This window comes from Lissotriton vulgaris, chromosome 2_1 (assembly GCF_964263255.1).
Source record: "Lissotriton vulgaris chromosome 2_1, aLisVul1.2, whole genome shotgun sequence".
In the NCBI taxonomy this organism is placed as follows: Eukaryota; Metazoa; Chordata; class Amphibia; order Caudata; family Salamandridae; genus Lissotriton; species Lissotriton vulgaris.
This window is the reverse complement of record NC_141687.1, coordinates 332,432,930-332,445,810: the sequence shown is the minus strand read 5'-3', so window position 1 is coordinate 332,445,810 and position 12,881 is coordinate 332,432,930. Positions and strand designations below refer to the sequence as shown.

The following is a 12,881-nucleotide window of genomic DNA, read 5'->3' as shown; positions in this document are numbered from 1 at the left end:
ACAATTGGGCGCTGACTCTGGTTTTTCTTTAAAAGGAACACGAACCTGGAGTGTGTGGAATATATATATATATATATATATATATATATATATATATATATATATATATATATATATATATATATATATATATATATATATATATATATATATATATATATAATATATTCAAATGAAAAATGCTCATTCTGGCAATCCCTCGCCTTTGGTGGGGTGACTCGCCGCCGGTATTAATATGACAAACAAAAACGGAGTACGGCCGAGCACTCGGTTCGTTTAAAAACACAGGATCCGGGATCTTTATGCCAAAATACAGAGGTTTATTAAAGTCATAAACCTTGTGACACGTTTCGCGCTCCACAGAGCGCTTGTTCACACCCGTGGAAGGAGGGGTTACTGTCTACTGGCTTAGACAGACTTGGAGAAAAGAGACTCTGTGCGCAGTGCAGACGGACGCCAGAGACACACCACAGGAAGACTCTGAAGTTTGGAAGCGTTGAACTGTTCCTGGCTGTGCAAGGAGACTGACTCTCACGCAGGCTCTCTGGCCTGACTGAAAGCTAAAGGCACCCTGGAGCTGGTGCCCTGCTGTGTGACTAGAAGGGGTAGGAGCCTCAAGTGGCCACTTGTGAGTGCTGAGCAGAAACTTACACCGAATGTCCATGACGAATGGAAAAGCATGTGAAATGGCCGCCTTGTGTCTCAGGCCTGCACTTGGAAGGGGCAGACAAGGCTGTCTTAGACTAACAGGGTTTGCCTGACGATAAGCTAGTTATGCACAGTGACTGAAGAATTTGCCCCAGTGGGAACCCCCTCTCACTATAGAGACTAGGGTATTGTTGGCATACGCTTGAGAAGTCTTTACCCTAGTTACTACTGCTAAGGATCGCAAGAGGTGCAATCCCTTTACTAAAGAGTACAGGGGATATAGAGTCTTTTTGCAGCCCTCCAGAGATCACTGTAGCGGTGTCTTGAGAGAACGGGATTAAGTATTCAATTGCTGGCTATGATTGGATAGAAGCGTTCTAAACCACTGCAATCCCTGGGACTGGGACTGGGTGTGAGTGTTTGATTGGTTCAGATTGGTTCAGATGCTCCGTCCATCACCACCCCCTTTTGTACCGCTTTGTTCGCCATAAGTTGGCAGGGTATGCTCAGACGTGAGTCCCTTGCTCACTTTGCCCCTGGATTCAAGCAAGCCCGGCTGAAGACGGCTGTAATGCCAGAAACCAGTCCTGGGAAGCTTGATTCCGGTCCAGGGAAGACATGGCTTTGCAGTTCGGGCTGGACTGTTCCCATGAGGCACAGGGTCAGACTGATTTGCATATGGCCATGTCTGAACTGGGGTGGCGGAGTGAACTAAAGAACGGTGATGGATTAAACCCAGATCAGTTGACTGGGGGTGAGTGTTTGTATTGTCAACTCTCCGTCCATCATCCCCTGTGGGTTTTCTTTGTTAAACCTGAGTTAGGCTTAACATCTCGAGAAAGCAAATTTATCACTCATTCAGCAGACCTGAAATGTAACAAAGATCCACAAAAGGACCATGTAAAAAATTGTCCCCAGCACTTAAATCTACAATACTAAGGCTTTGGGCTCAGTTATGTATGGAGTGTAATTGTGGGGTTGTGAAAGTATTGATAGTCTATCTGTGATTGAGCATCGTTTTATAAGATCTCTATTCAATCTCCCGGTGAGCACTCCTCTCACCCAAGTTTTTTCAGATCTGGCCCATAGGAAGATTGTACATAAAGTAGAGTGCAGGCTTTTAATGTTCTGAGGTGTGGACTACAGAAGCGCTTGCTCCTTACCGTGTGTGCCTCATGAATCTTATCACATCCCCATGTGTTAGCAAAATTCCTTGGCTGCACTTTCCAAGGGTACTCTTGAAGAAACTGGGGTTGGAACTGTATTGGACTGCATCAGATAAGTTGTGTTTGATATCTATAGATAGGGTCAAAGAAATCTACTGGGAATCTATTTTAGTGGAAAGTGTGACTAAATCCATGGGATTGCTCACACTAGCATTCATAGATTTTAAACCTTGTCCCCAATACGAACAAACTATTGAAGAAATTGTCCCAGCCATGGCGCTGGAACGGTTTCTTCAACTTAGTTACAGGACACTCCTACCAAAATGTTCTGCAGTAAATGCCTATCCCAAGTTCCACTTGATGATCAGTGTCCAGAATACTGGGGAGGACCGGAATCCTTGGTACTTTACTATATTTTTTTTGCCCTTGCTACAAAAATTTGAGGGCAAAGTGGATTGCCTCCTTTATTTAGAAGCATTGGCACCAGACACCATCTTGAACCATTTACAACCCTTGGCAGTGAAACAAGGAGAATTGTGGGGTTTGGTGTGGCAAAAACATTCTGATGGCCCTCTGGATTAGGCGTTTGATGTGTATTCTGTGATCAGCGCATTTATATTGTGTGACCTGTGGTCAATGAACGACTTCCCCTCATTTAATGTTATGTGATGTTTTTACCACTGTACCTAGCAATGCATATCAAATTTGGATTTTGATCTTCTTTTATGCTATTAAATGTCAATAGTGGGATCCAGAGGGGGCTTCTTTTGTTTCTATCTCTGGTCCCTTTTATTGTTAGCTTTGTTTATATAAAACAGAAATGTTAGGAAGTATATTTTCAGGCACTTTGCCTTATGCTTTTTTAAATGTTCATGTTTGGTCAGGGTTGCTAGTCTTTGTTTAGCTTCTTACTTTAAAAGAAATGTTATGTACGCTGATTTAGGAACTATTGTGCATTTATGGGAGCACTTTCTATTGAGATGTTACCACCTGATTAGATAGACCAATCCCTTACTCAGTGCTGTGGTATTATGTTGCTGATGGGATACCTGTTGCTTTACTTGTTGGAGAACAGGCCTGTGCTTTTATTATCCCTATTTTAATTTATGATTGTTTTTTATGTTTATATGTGAGATGTACTTTTTAAGATCTAAGTGATCAAAAATAAAGTATTACGATTGGGATCAGTCTGTATGTTTAAATACATTGTGTGCCTTCAAAAAGCAGTTGTCAAAATCTTATAGCATTGTCTGTGTATGGCCTTTAGCACCGCCAACTATTATGTGCTACTTTCCTCCCTCGTGACTTTTCACAAAAGCCTTTGCATTAGTTTTGTTTTCAGACATGCAGCTCCAAAGCCATAACATCTTGCCCTTCCTCTGCACAACTATCTTGGCCTACAGTCCATTCAATATATAACTCTGCAGATTCTCCTCGATCTGCTGCACTTTCTGCTACTCTGGTCCTGTGGCGTAATCTGCTACTCTAGAACTAGGAACACAAACAGGCCCGGACTGGCTGTTGCGGGCACCGGGCAATACCCCGGTGCGCCGCAAGGGTGGGGGCCGGTTTTGTTACAGGGCCGTTTTTGCAGAGCTCGGTCGCACCCCCAGGGGGCCGGCCGAGCACTTTGCCTGGGCCGGTTTTGGTTCTCAGTTCGGCCCTGAACACAAACCACTCATTTAAAACCTTATCTGCAAGACTTTTTTCTCTCCGGACCTAGAATCCCACCTTGATATTTATGCGCATCCATCTGATCTAGCTGCGCTCACTGCTGTGCCAGCATAGATTTCAGAGTGCATCTAAGTCCTCCTCAGCAGATGCACCTTCTGCTACTACAGATCTGAGGCGAGAGAGACACTTCTGTGTGATCCCTGGCAATCCAGCAGTGGAACCTGAGGCATCATAGCCAAAATACCTCCGTTCAGGTCATCTTGATAATGGTAGAGGTGGGACAGTGTTAGTTCCATATCCGATTGCAGTCTTGCATGCGAGTCAGTTTCTCTCTCCCCAACACTACCACCCTGTCCGCTACATTTTCAGTCGACCTGACCATATGGCAATTTTTTTTCGGGAGCAAATAAATGATGTACCCTATGTTCTTTCTCAACAGATGACGAGTCTCCGGGTCTCTACGGCTTCCTCCATGTGATTGTCCACTCTGCCAAAGGCTTCCAGGAGTCTGCCAGTAAGTTTAAGAGTTCTTCTACATCTATCTTTTAAGTCCCATCACGGTTTGCGTACTGCACCGTTTGTTTTGTTCTTGACTAACCTTTCTCACTGCTGGGATCCTAACCAGCTTTGCACAGCGCTCAACCTCCCCCTTCTGCTTTCCGGCACTTCCCTTTTCCTTGCCTCGCGCCGTCTCTTGTTATCATACCATCCTTGCCTCCGTTCCTCACCGACCAGCCTCTTGCTTCGCACCTAGATAGCTACCCCTGGGTAGACTTCTATCCCGAGTGCAGTGTGATATCTTCACCCAGGGCAGAGCGCCTGCACATGGAGAGAGGATCTATGTACCATTGACTGAAACTTATCCTTGACCTCACTTCAAAATAATTAAACGCGTCTGTGAAAACTAAATTGTAGCTTAAAAATAGCAACATCTTAGAACATGAAATGACATAAAGTTATAGGATTTCTGTTGTTGCTGTTACAGCTCAGTCATGGGGCTGTTTGCTGACTGGCTCGGCAGTGGTTATTCCACAAATCCTGCACGTACAAAGTGGCTGTAATTTGGTAAAAAAGTAAAAATCTAGTGCAGGATAAACTTTGTAATACACCTCCCAGCTACAGCTTTTCTCAGACTGCCACTTTTTCACCATGTTTCCCAGATTGCCAATTGCTGTACTAGTTAAACTTTATAGCACTTTACATACAGCTTTAGATATACTTTATATATGCTTTGTTTACAAATTATACACCTGACCTCACAGTGTGATGTGTTCTCTATTTATCTATATATATAATACAACACCTTTGTTTTATCAACATATATATGATAGAACTCCTTATAGGCGTGTAACACATTGTTCAGAAACGTAAGTCTCAGAGTGCTTTTTAGAAAATGCATACATCATACAGCATTTACATCCTGTGAACCAAAAGTGCATTAACACGTAAACCATTATAAAATGCATTCTACTGCCACACCTGAGAGCAGTCTACAGACAAAATGTGCAATACAACACTTTCTATTCTTAAGCTTTGTGTTGCCTTACACACCACTCATAAATGTGTCACTTAAGATTTCCCAGCACTTACCAGACTGATGTCATCACACAGATTAGGGTAGTCAAGCTGTCTTTTGCTGAATGATGCTGTTTTGTCTCTCTGTAATCACTGTAGTGCGACAAGCTTATCTTGTTTAATAAACTTTACACACACACGGACAGGATGTGAGTCAGACCCAGAGCAAACTGTGTGCTTTTGCTTCATCTTCAGATTCTCGATATCGTTTCCGTGCCTTTGATCTGTGATTTTATGCTGTAATGCTGTGAGACTTGAATCCTGTGGCTTCCACATCCTCTAATGGGCAAACAGTTTTTTGAGAGTCGCGCTGCCTCCCCCACACCCTTTGAAGAGCCATCACCTTTAGGAAAGTTGAGTTCTGCAGTTTCACAACTTTGTGGAGCTGAGGTCCTGAGGGAGATGAGTAACAGCACTCTCTCCATTGAGAAGGATTTGTTTGCGACCAGTGTCTCAACGAATCCTTGTAAGAATTGATGTTTAACGCTTCCTCATTCGTAGCAGCAGGTTGTCTTTGCAGAGTTGAGTACTGGCCCTTACCCCAAGTAGCACAGAATCCTGCAAGAGTTGATGTTCCCTTACACTCACCAATAGATAGCCCTGTGAGAGTTACGTTTTTGAGCATACTCATTCTTTTGAGTAGCTGATTGAGTCTGAATAGCTTAGAGCTCTCGCTCTCTCTGAGGTGCAGGGGTGACATGTTTGGCCAGCTTCAATGTTTGAAGGAAGAATTCCTGAAAGATGTGTGCTGAAGCTCCCTCCCTTCCCATTGATGAAGTGTGAAATGGTAGCTAATTTTAATTTGGAACAGTCTCTTCTTTAAATGCACACCTCGGTGTACTTTTTTTGCAGGGTTCACAAACATTAGGATAGCAAGGTTTAGAAGCATGGCTTCCCACGTGCATATAGACTATAGATGGCTTTAATAGGCTTTCTTTATACCTGTGTTACTTTCTCAGAAACAGTCGGCATTCTCATCGTCTTACATTCCCTCCTTCCTACCTGGTTGGGAAGTGCCCACAGGCAAGAGTGAAAAAGGCAAAAAATACCATCTTTCAGCAATGGCGGCCTATCTTCACAGAACAGAAGACATCTTGTTTTTTTAAATGAATGATTCCCAGTGGATACTGTTTGCTTCACCGAAATCTGCCCATTTAAAATCCTGCTTGGTTGGACTTTAGTTTAATCCTTGCCTCTTTAATGCACAAGCTTTTAGGAGTTATGACTTCCAACAACATTCGCCCACTTGCCTGCATTATAGTTGTTTGATTGAAATTACCTTTGATATGGGGATCGGAGTGCTTTGGTCTCAAGCTTGTCTTTAAGATAGTTTATTCATTTATTCTGAAGGTGTTGATGGAATTCCTATTGAACCCCGAGACTCTTCTATTTTTTCTTTCCAAACATCTTACCTTCTCGACTGCAGAGACTGTGGACCACCTGGATATTTACAGAGGCCTTATTTCCTTCTTAACTGGATACCTTCCTTCCTTAGTTTAAGTAATTTATTTAATATTTATAATTGACTCACCAGAGTCAACAAAGTAGGATAAAGCAAAATTCCTGAGTGAATAGTGTCATAGTTCCAGTGTTACGTCTATACTATTTGATGGAGTCCCTCCGCTGTTTTTAGAGAGAGGAATTCTGCACCTTAGGTCAAGACCAAGGCAGAAGGAGACGAGTTCCCCGTATTGTGACTCAAGCAGGGTTGTCTGCTGGTGCCAACCCACAATGGCTGTAAGGATGCATAATCCTCGTGTGATGTCTCTTGAATCTTCAGTCTTGCCTGAGCTGTTTTAAATGATCCAGTGCCTGATAAATGCCCTGGAGGAGGGGGGTGGTGAGGGGGATGGGAGGGGAGTTTAAAGAGGGCAGCCTTTTGAGCTCTTAGTTGCCTTAAAAGGCAGCTACCCACCATTTAACCTTTAATCGTTGTATTTGCATGCCAAACATGTTTGAATCGCTTTTTAAGCAGTTAAGTTATGGCTTGGGAGCTTTCTATAAACTAAACTAAATATCTGTAGGAAAAGAAGTGCTACACTTCTGCAGGGAAGTGGCTGAGCCCCTTGTGGTGATGCCAGTTTTTACCATTTGCTAGACACCGGTGCAACAGGAATGGCGCGGTACAGTCGATGAAAGGGAGAAGAGTAACAGTTCCAGGACCGGGTCCTGATTCCTGGAGTGGAAGTGTGGACCAAACCCAGAACGTGTCTCAGCTGACAACGAAAGTGTCTATAGCACCCACGCCGCAGGATGGTGCCTGGAGTTGAGGCCAATGCCAAAACTTGAGGATGGGTTCCCTCTAAGGAGGAAGGGCTCGAGTCGGGGTACCACGCGGGTGGGCGGCGTCCCCCCACTTATTTTACTGGAAGTTCGATAACTATAAACTGCAACTGAGTGCAAACCAATTTTCGTGACTTCACTTCCGGTCGTGACGTCAGCGTCCCCCCACTTCTTTTATTAGGACTTGTGCCCTGTAAGGAGGATATTCTTTAGGGAAGGTGGGTCCAGGGACACTGAGACCAATAAGCGATGCTGACAGGATTGAAGGGGATGGAGAGAAGATAACAAATCAATGGCCACCTATCCAGGCAAGGAAGGGTTTCTTACCCAAGCGAAAGCAGCCGGGAAGATGATGAAAGATAGATCCCCAACAACGGTCGACTCACTTGGTGAGAGGACCAGCTCGCTCTGCCCACAGTAGTCACGAACTAAGTGATAGGTTGTGTCTGAGATAAGTGGTTTACTCTTGGTGGGAATAGGTAAGGGTGGTAGTGTAGTGGTATCAGGATACTAAGGAAAGAAAAAATATCTGCAACATTGTAAATGACTGCTAGGGAACATTTCACTGGGGTGCTTCACTGACTAGAGTTGTTTGAATGAAAGCACAATACACTACGTCTTTCCATCTGCGTTGTGCCTTTTTAAGGGTAGAAATGTACTATGCAAATGCTACATTACAAACTAAAGGGCACTAGCCCACATAGGAACGGAAATCCCCTTCACTCTACCTGAAAGACATGCAACTCACAAATGTGTTCACAATACCCCGAAATATGTTTTTGAAAGGCAGAATAAAAGCAAATGCTGTTATAACAACAGTGCCATCCTCGGTCACTGACAGTTTCCCGAGTAGCTTTGCTGATGTAGAATTGGAGTAAGAGAGAAAGTTTGATTAGGATCATTAATCTTATGTTCGGGAGGTGTGTCCATCCCTTACCTTACCCCAGAAACTGCTTTGATACGATCATTTTGACGTGATTTATTTCAGGGCTGGGCCAGCTGCACCCATCTGTTGAGTAGGAAAGAAACCACTCCAGGCTTTACACTTGATTGAAGGAAGAGAACGCACCATCCTGATGAGCCCAGTATATATAGAGCCTTCCCTGTCACCATACATTTATCAGCTTGGACAATATCGGTACTATTTAGCATGACAGCCTCCTGCTCGTGGTAGTTCACCATGACTTATGCTGCGTGTGACTGAGCTGAACAGCAGAATAGCTGCAGAAACTATTGCAGCGTTGCTTGGGTTACTCTGATGTGCAGAGGCTGAATCCCCACCCCTGGTTCCTCAGGAGGACAGTGTCCACAGATGTGTGCCTGGGAACACAGTAAGTGCTGCTCCATAAGAGAAAGCGCTCCCGTTCTCCCCTCCGCCTAGTCTGTTTTGGTAGGTTTTGTGCTCTATAGGTAGCTAGGTAGTTTAGCTGATCTACATATCCCTTTCTTTTTCCCTATTGGCAATGTGATCATCCACCAGTATTGCTCCTCTCTGTAAAGCTGTTGGCCCGAGCAGGACTTTTACAGTTTCCTCATAAATGCAGGCCCACGTTTTCTAGTAGTGGTCGGTAGGTCCTGGAATTTCCCTCTTTGCCTTCCTAATTTGAGGCATTTTCTTCTTGAAACTCTAGAACTAAAATTGCCTGGAATGGCACAGTTATGGCGTGAAAGTGACTATTTTTAATGTAGCTGCGGCATGTGCAGGTAAGAGCGGTGGCGCTGGGCGGGGGGGAATTTCGACAAACGACAAGGAAAAATTAATTATTTATTTAATTTTGCCTCGCGGTCGTCTGTCGAATCCCCCCAACCAGGCCCCACTGCTCTTACCTACACGGGCCACGGCTATTCTAGTGTACAATTGTGAATGCTCTTTTGAGATAAAAAAATGGTGGTTCCGAAGCTGCAAATTGGCACATCTACTTTCAGCAGGCCTGCATTGGCTCCCAGTCCAGGGTGGCTCTTCTGTTAAGGCAGAGGAGCGTCGTCCCACTGCCTTCAACACTGCAACAAAAAAAAAATGATACCGTGATGTTATTATCAATTTATTTTTCTGTGCTGCGGGAGCTTTGTGGGCAGGGTGGGGATTCTCTGCTCACAGGGCAGGGGAGGAGTGGTTTACCAACTTCAAGTGAGCATGAATGTTTGGCTGGCCCTCTTGTCTGGCCAAACATTCATGCACCCTTTGCATGTTCTCCACCCAGGCTGCATTACAGCCTGGGTGGAGAACATGCCCCAGGCTCCCATCCCCTTGCTGAGTGCTACACCTCGGCACTCAGACCAATCACAACACTGCATTGTAGCATTGCGATTGGTCAGGGGAGCCTGGGTGGGTGCTTCCTGTTCCTGCTTTCTGTTAAGCAGAACGAAGGAAAAGGACGCAGAGGACCGAGGAGAAGAGGCGGCCGCCAGTCGGCTGGCCGGAGGTTAGTGTTTTTATTTTTTTAAACCCCCCCTCTGCCCCACTAATGCTATTTGGGAGCAACCGCCACTGCTGCCAATTGAGCCTTCAAGACACAGCCTTGTGTGTAACAAAGAGCCAAAACTTTTGAATCATCAGGTTTTCTAACATTGGTTAATTGTTGTCTGAAATATAGAAGCACAGGTATAAGAATACTAGAGTTCAAAGTAGTGGTCATGTAGAACAATCTTGTATTGGTCTGCCCGCCCACAAGAATATGATGCACCTCTCAAAGGGGGATACCATGCCACCTACTCAATCAGTCCTGTGCATTTCTGCAGTGCAAGTATCAGTGAAAGTCCGGATCCAAACTAGATTTTCAGGATATCCATGTCAGATACATTTTTATACCATAATCTAAATTGAACTCCTAGCCGGTGGTTATGCTGAAAATCCAGCCCGGCTGCCTTACTGCACAGCATCACTTCCTCTTCTGGAGTCAATTATTTCTCATAGTGTATATATATGTTTTTGGTTTACATTTTCTCTTGTAGCAAACATCTGTGTTTGGGTATTATAGAGCCTTGATACAGCCCAGCGGTGGCATGTTTAGCAAATAGTAAACTATGCAAATCGAATTTCCTTTTAGGTGCTTTGCAGTTTTGTAACACGGCATTATGGAAATGCTGCTCTGAATTGGGAAGGCTAAGCAGTTTTTCTTTTTGAAGCGATTTTGATGCGTCTATCGTTTTTCAGTATCCCAGAGGCACAGATTCTAAATCAAATTTTGCCTGCAGCTGGATAAGAGGTCAGCGCCTTTATTCTGCTCCTCGTCGGTATAGCTTGCACCAGAGCGTGTCCAGTAATGTATGTTTAACTGATGCTGGAACCAAATACTTGTGTATAAGAAGCAGATGCTTCTATGGAGCCTACATTCTGCAGATTCTGTTAAAAGGAAAAGAACAAAGGCTTTTAATATGGATCTGGCAGCAAGACCTCCAGGGAGCTAAAGCTATTTGGTTGCACTCAGCCTTTTTTCGGCCTCGGGCTTCGACTCCATTGGAATGTGGCCTTCTCTTAACGATGACGTCACCAGTGTTGTAAGTCAACTCATGCCTTCAACGGTGTATAGCATTATCAGGTAAAAATCAAGCATTGGCACACTTTTGGGAAGATAATTATTTGTAAGGGAATATGAAACTGGGAATCCAATCTATCATTCAGTCCCTTGGACAACATGTAGCTCGCCACTTGTCGATGCCATGAGGCACGTTGCAATGTGTCTCCATAGTTCTCAATGTATCAGTAGTGCAAGCTTTGATATGGGACTCAATATCCTCACTGTCATGACGTGAAGCTGTCTTATAATTGTCAGCGACTCGCTTTCGATTAATGGTTTAAGACCGTTGAAAGTTCTTTGCAAGCATTACAGGGAGTCTTTCAAGAAGGGCTCTCTAGTAGAGGATTAGTCTTGGTGATCTTGCCTTCTTTTTCAGTGAAGCTCACAGCACAAGCAACATGTTCAACAGGTCTTATTAACTGTAGAACATATTCGGCCACATGCATCAATGTTCCCGTTTGCGAATCCTTAATTGCGAAAATTAAGGAATCGCAATTAAGAATTCGCAAACGGCTATGCATTAAGAAATCGCAATTTTTTTTGCGATTTCTTAATTGTCCTTAATTGCGATTCACAATTTGTGAATCGCAATTAAGGAATCCCTTTCCATTGATTCCTATCAACCTAGAGGCCCATAGGAATGAATGTGAAGGCATTCTCATTTAGCGATTCGCAATTAAGGAATCGCAAAATAAGAATGCAATTTCAAGGGTGCAGGGGGGGGTCAAGAGGACCTCCCCCCCTGCACCCCTGAAATGTACCTTTAAGTACTTTTTTCACACGCACATGCCCCAAGGGCATGAGTGTGTGTAAAATTAAACTTTCAAAAATGCACTTTTGTGCATTTTTGAAAGTTTTTGCAAATTACCATGAAGGTTAACTTCATGGTAATTTACCACTTCCTATTTGCGATTTCGCAATTTGAAAAAATCATGCATTTCATTTAAGAAATTGCAAAATTGCGATTTCTTAAATGCAATCGCAATTTAAGAAACCTCGAATAAATTGCGATTTCTTAAATTGCGAAAAAAGCAAAAACCTTAATGCATCCCAAAAAAGGGATTTGCATTTGCAAACGGCCGAATTTTGCGATTCGCACCGTTTGCGAATGCAAAAACCCTTGATGCATGTGCCCGATTGTTCCCAAAAATGTTTCCGTGCACTTGTGAGCCAGTGACCAGAAAATACATGTGATACTGAAATGTCCCCCAAGTTTCCGAGCTCCTAGGTCTGGAATTTGAGTCTGAGGTTTAGATTACGCAGACACTCGTGCATGTATGCACTGTGTGCAGCCATTCCATGAATTCTCACATAACAGGATATACTACATCAATGTCTTAATGAAGTTATCTAGTTATTGTTCGCTTTTTGTATATCAGGTTATTTAAAGTGTATTCCCCAGAAGCAAGTTGATTTGGTTACCCGCATGTTTTTCTACTTCTCTATAACTTTAGCATTTAGAAAATGTTTTATTGCACCCGGAGCTTGTGGTTTGCATTTCATGTTGACGCATACTGTCCTTCTTTCCTCGAGACTGGTTCTTATTTTGTAGCCAAAGGGCAAGGCACAGTACTATATCTGGGACAGCCGGAGGGAAATCGTTGGACTCCGGACTTATGCACAATGATTGGTTGAAAAATATGGCGCTCATTTAAGGGAGAATATCACAAGAAGTGGATCACACACTCATAATTTTCTGAAATATACTTTAAAATAAATTAAAAAACGTACTCAAGTTGTTACATGCAGCAGGGCATCACTCTCTGATCACAAGAGTGTGGATAACCAATGTCACAAACAGCGTTCCCCTCACGGGGGAACGTACCTTCCTCGCACTGCCTAGGTTCCCAAAGAAAAGGGGTTGTAATCAGATAATCAATAATCCAAATACATAAATCAACTTTCAATTGTCATTTATTCAAGATCATCAGATCCTTATTTTGGGTAATCTTTTTTTAAGTTAAAGTATTTGAAAAGCATACAAGGTGACCATACAAAGTAAATAAAATTAATTTTA

At 43.4% G+C, this 12,881-nt stretch overlaps 1 protein-coding gene across 3 annotated transcripts in view; it reads left to right on the top strand.

The window, feature by feature from the left end:
• The window catches only part of ABR (ABR activator of RhoGEF and GTPase), a 1,286,060-nt gene that overhangs the window by 981,300 nt on the left and 291,879 nt on the right, over window positions 1–12,881 (top strand). For all 3 annotated transcript variants that reach the window (XM_086955070.1, XM_086955071.1, XM_086955072.1), the window contains exon 14: window positions 3,928–4,002. In XM_086955070.1, the coding sequence (XP_086811196.1) occupies window positions 3,928–4,002 (75 nt within the window). The remainder of the gene's footprint in view (window positions 1–3,927; window positions 4,003–12,881) is intronic.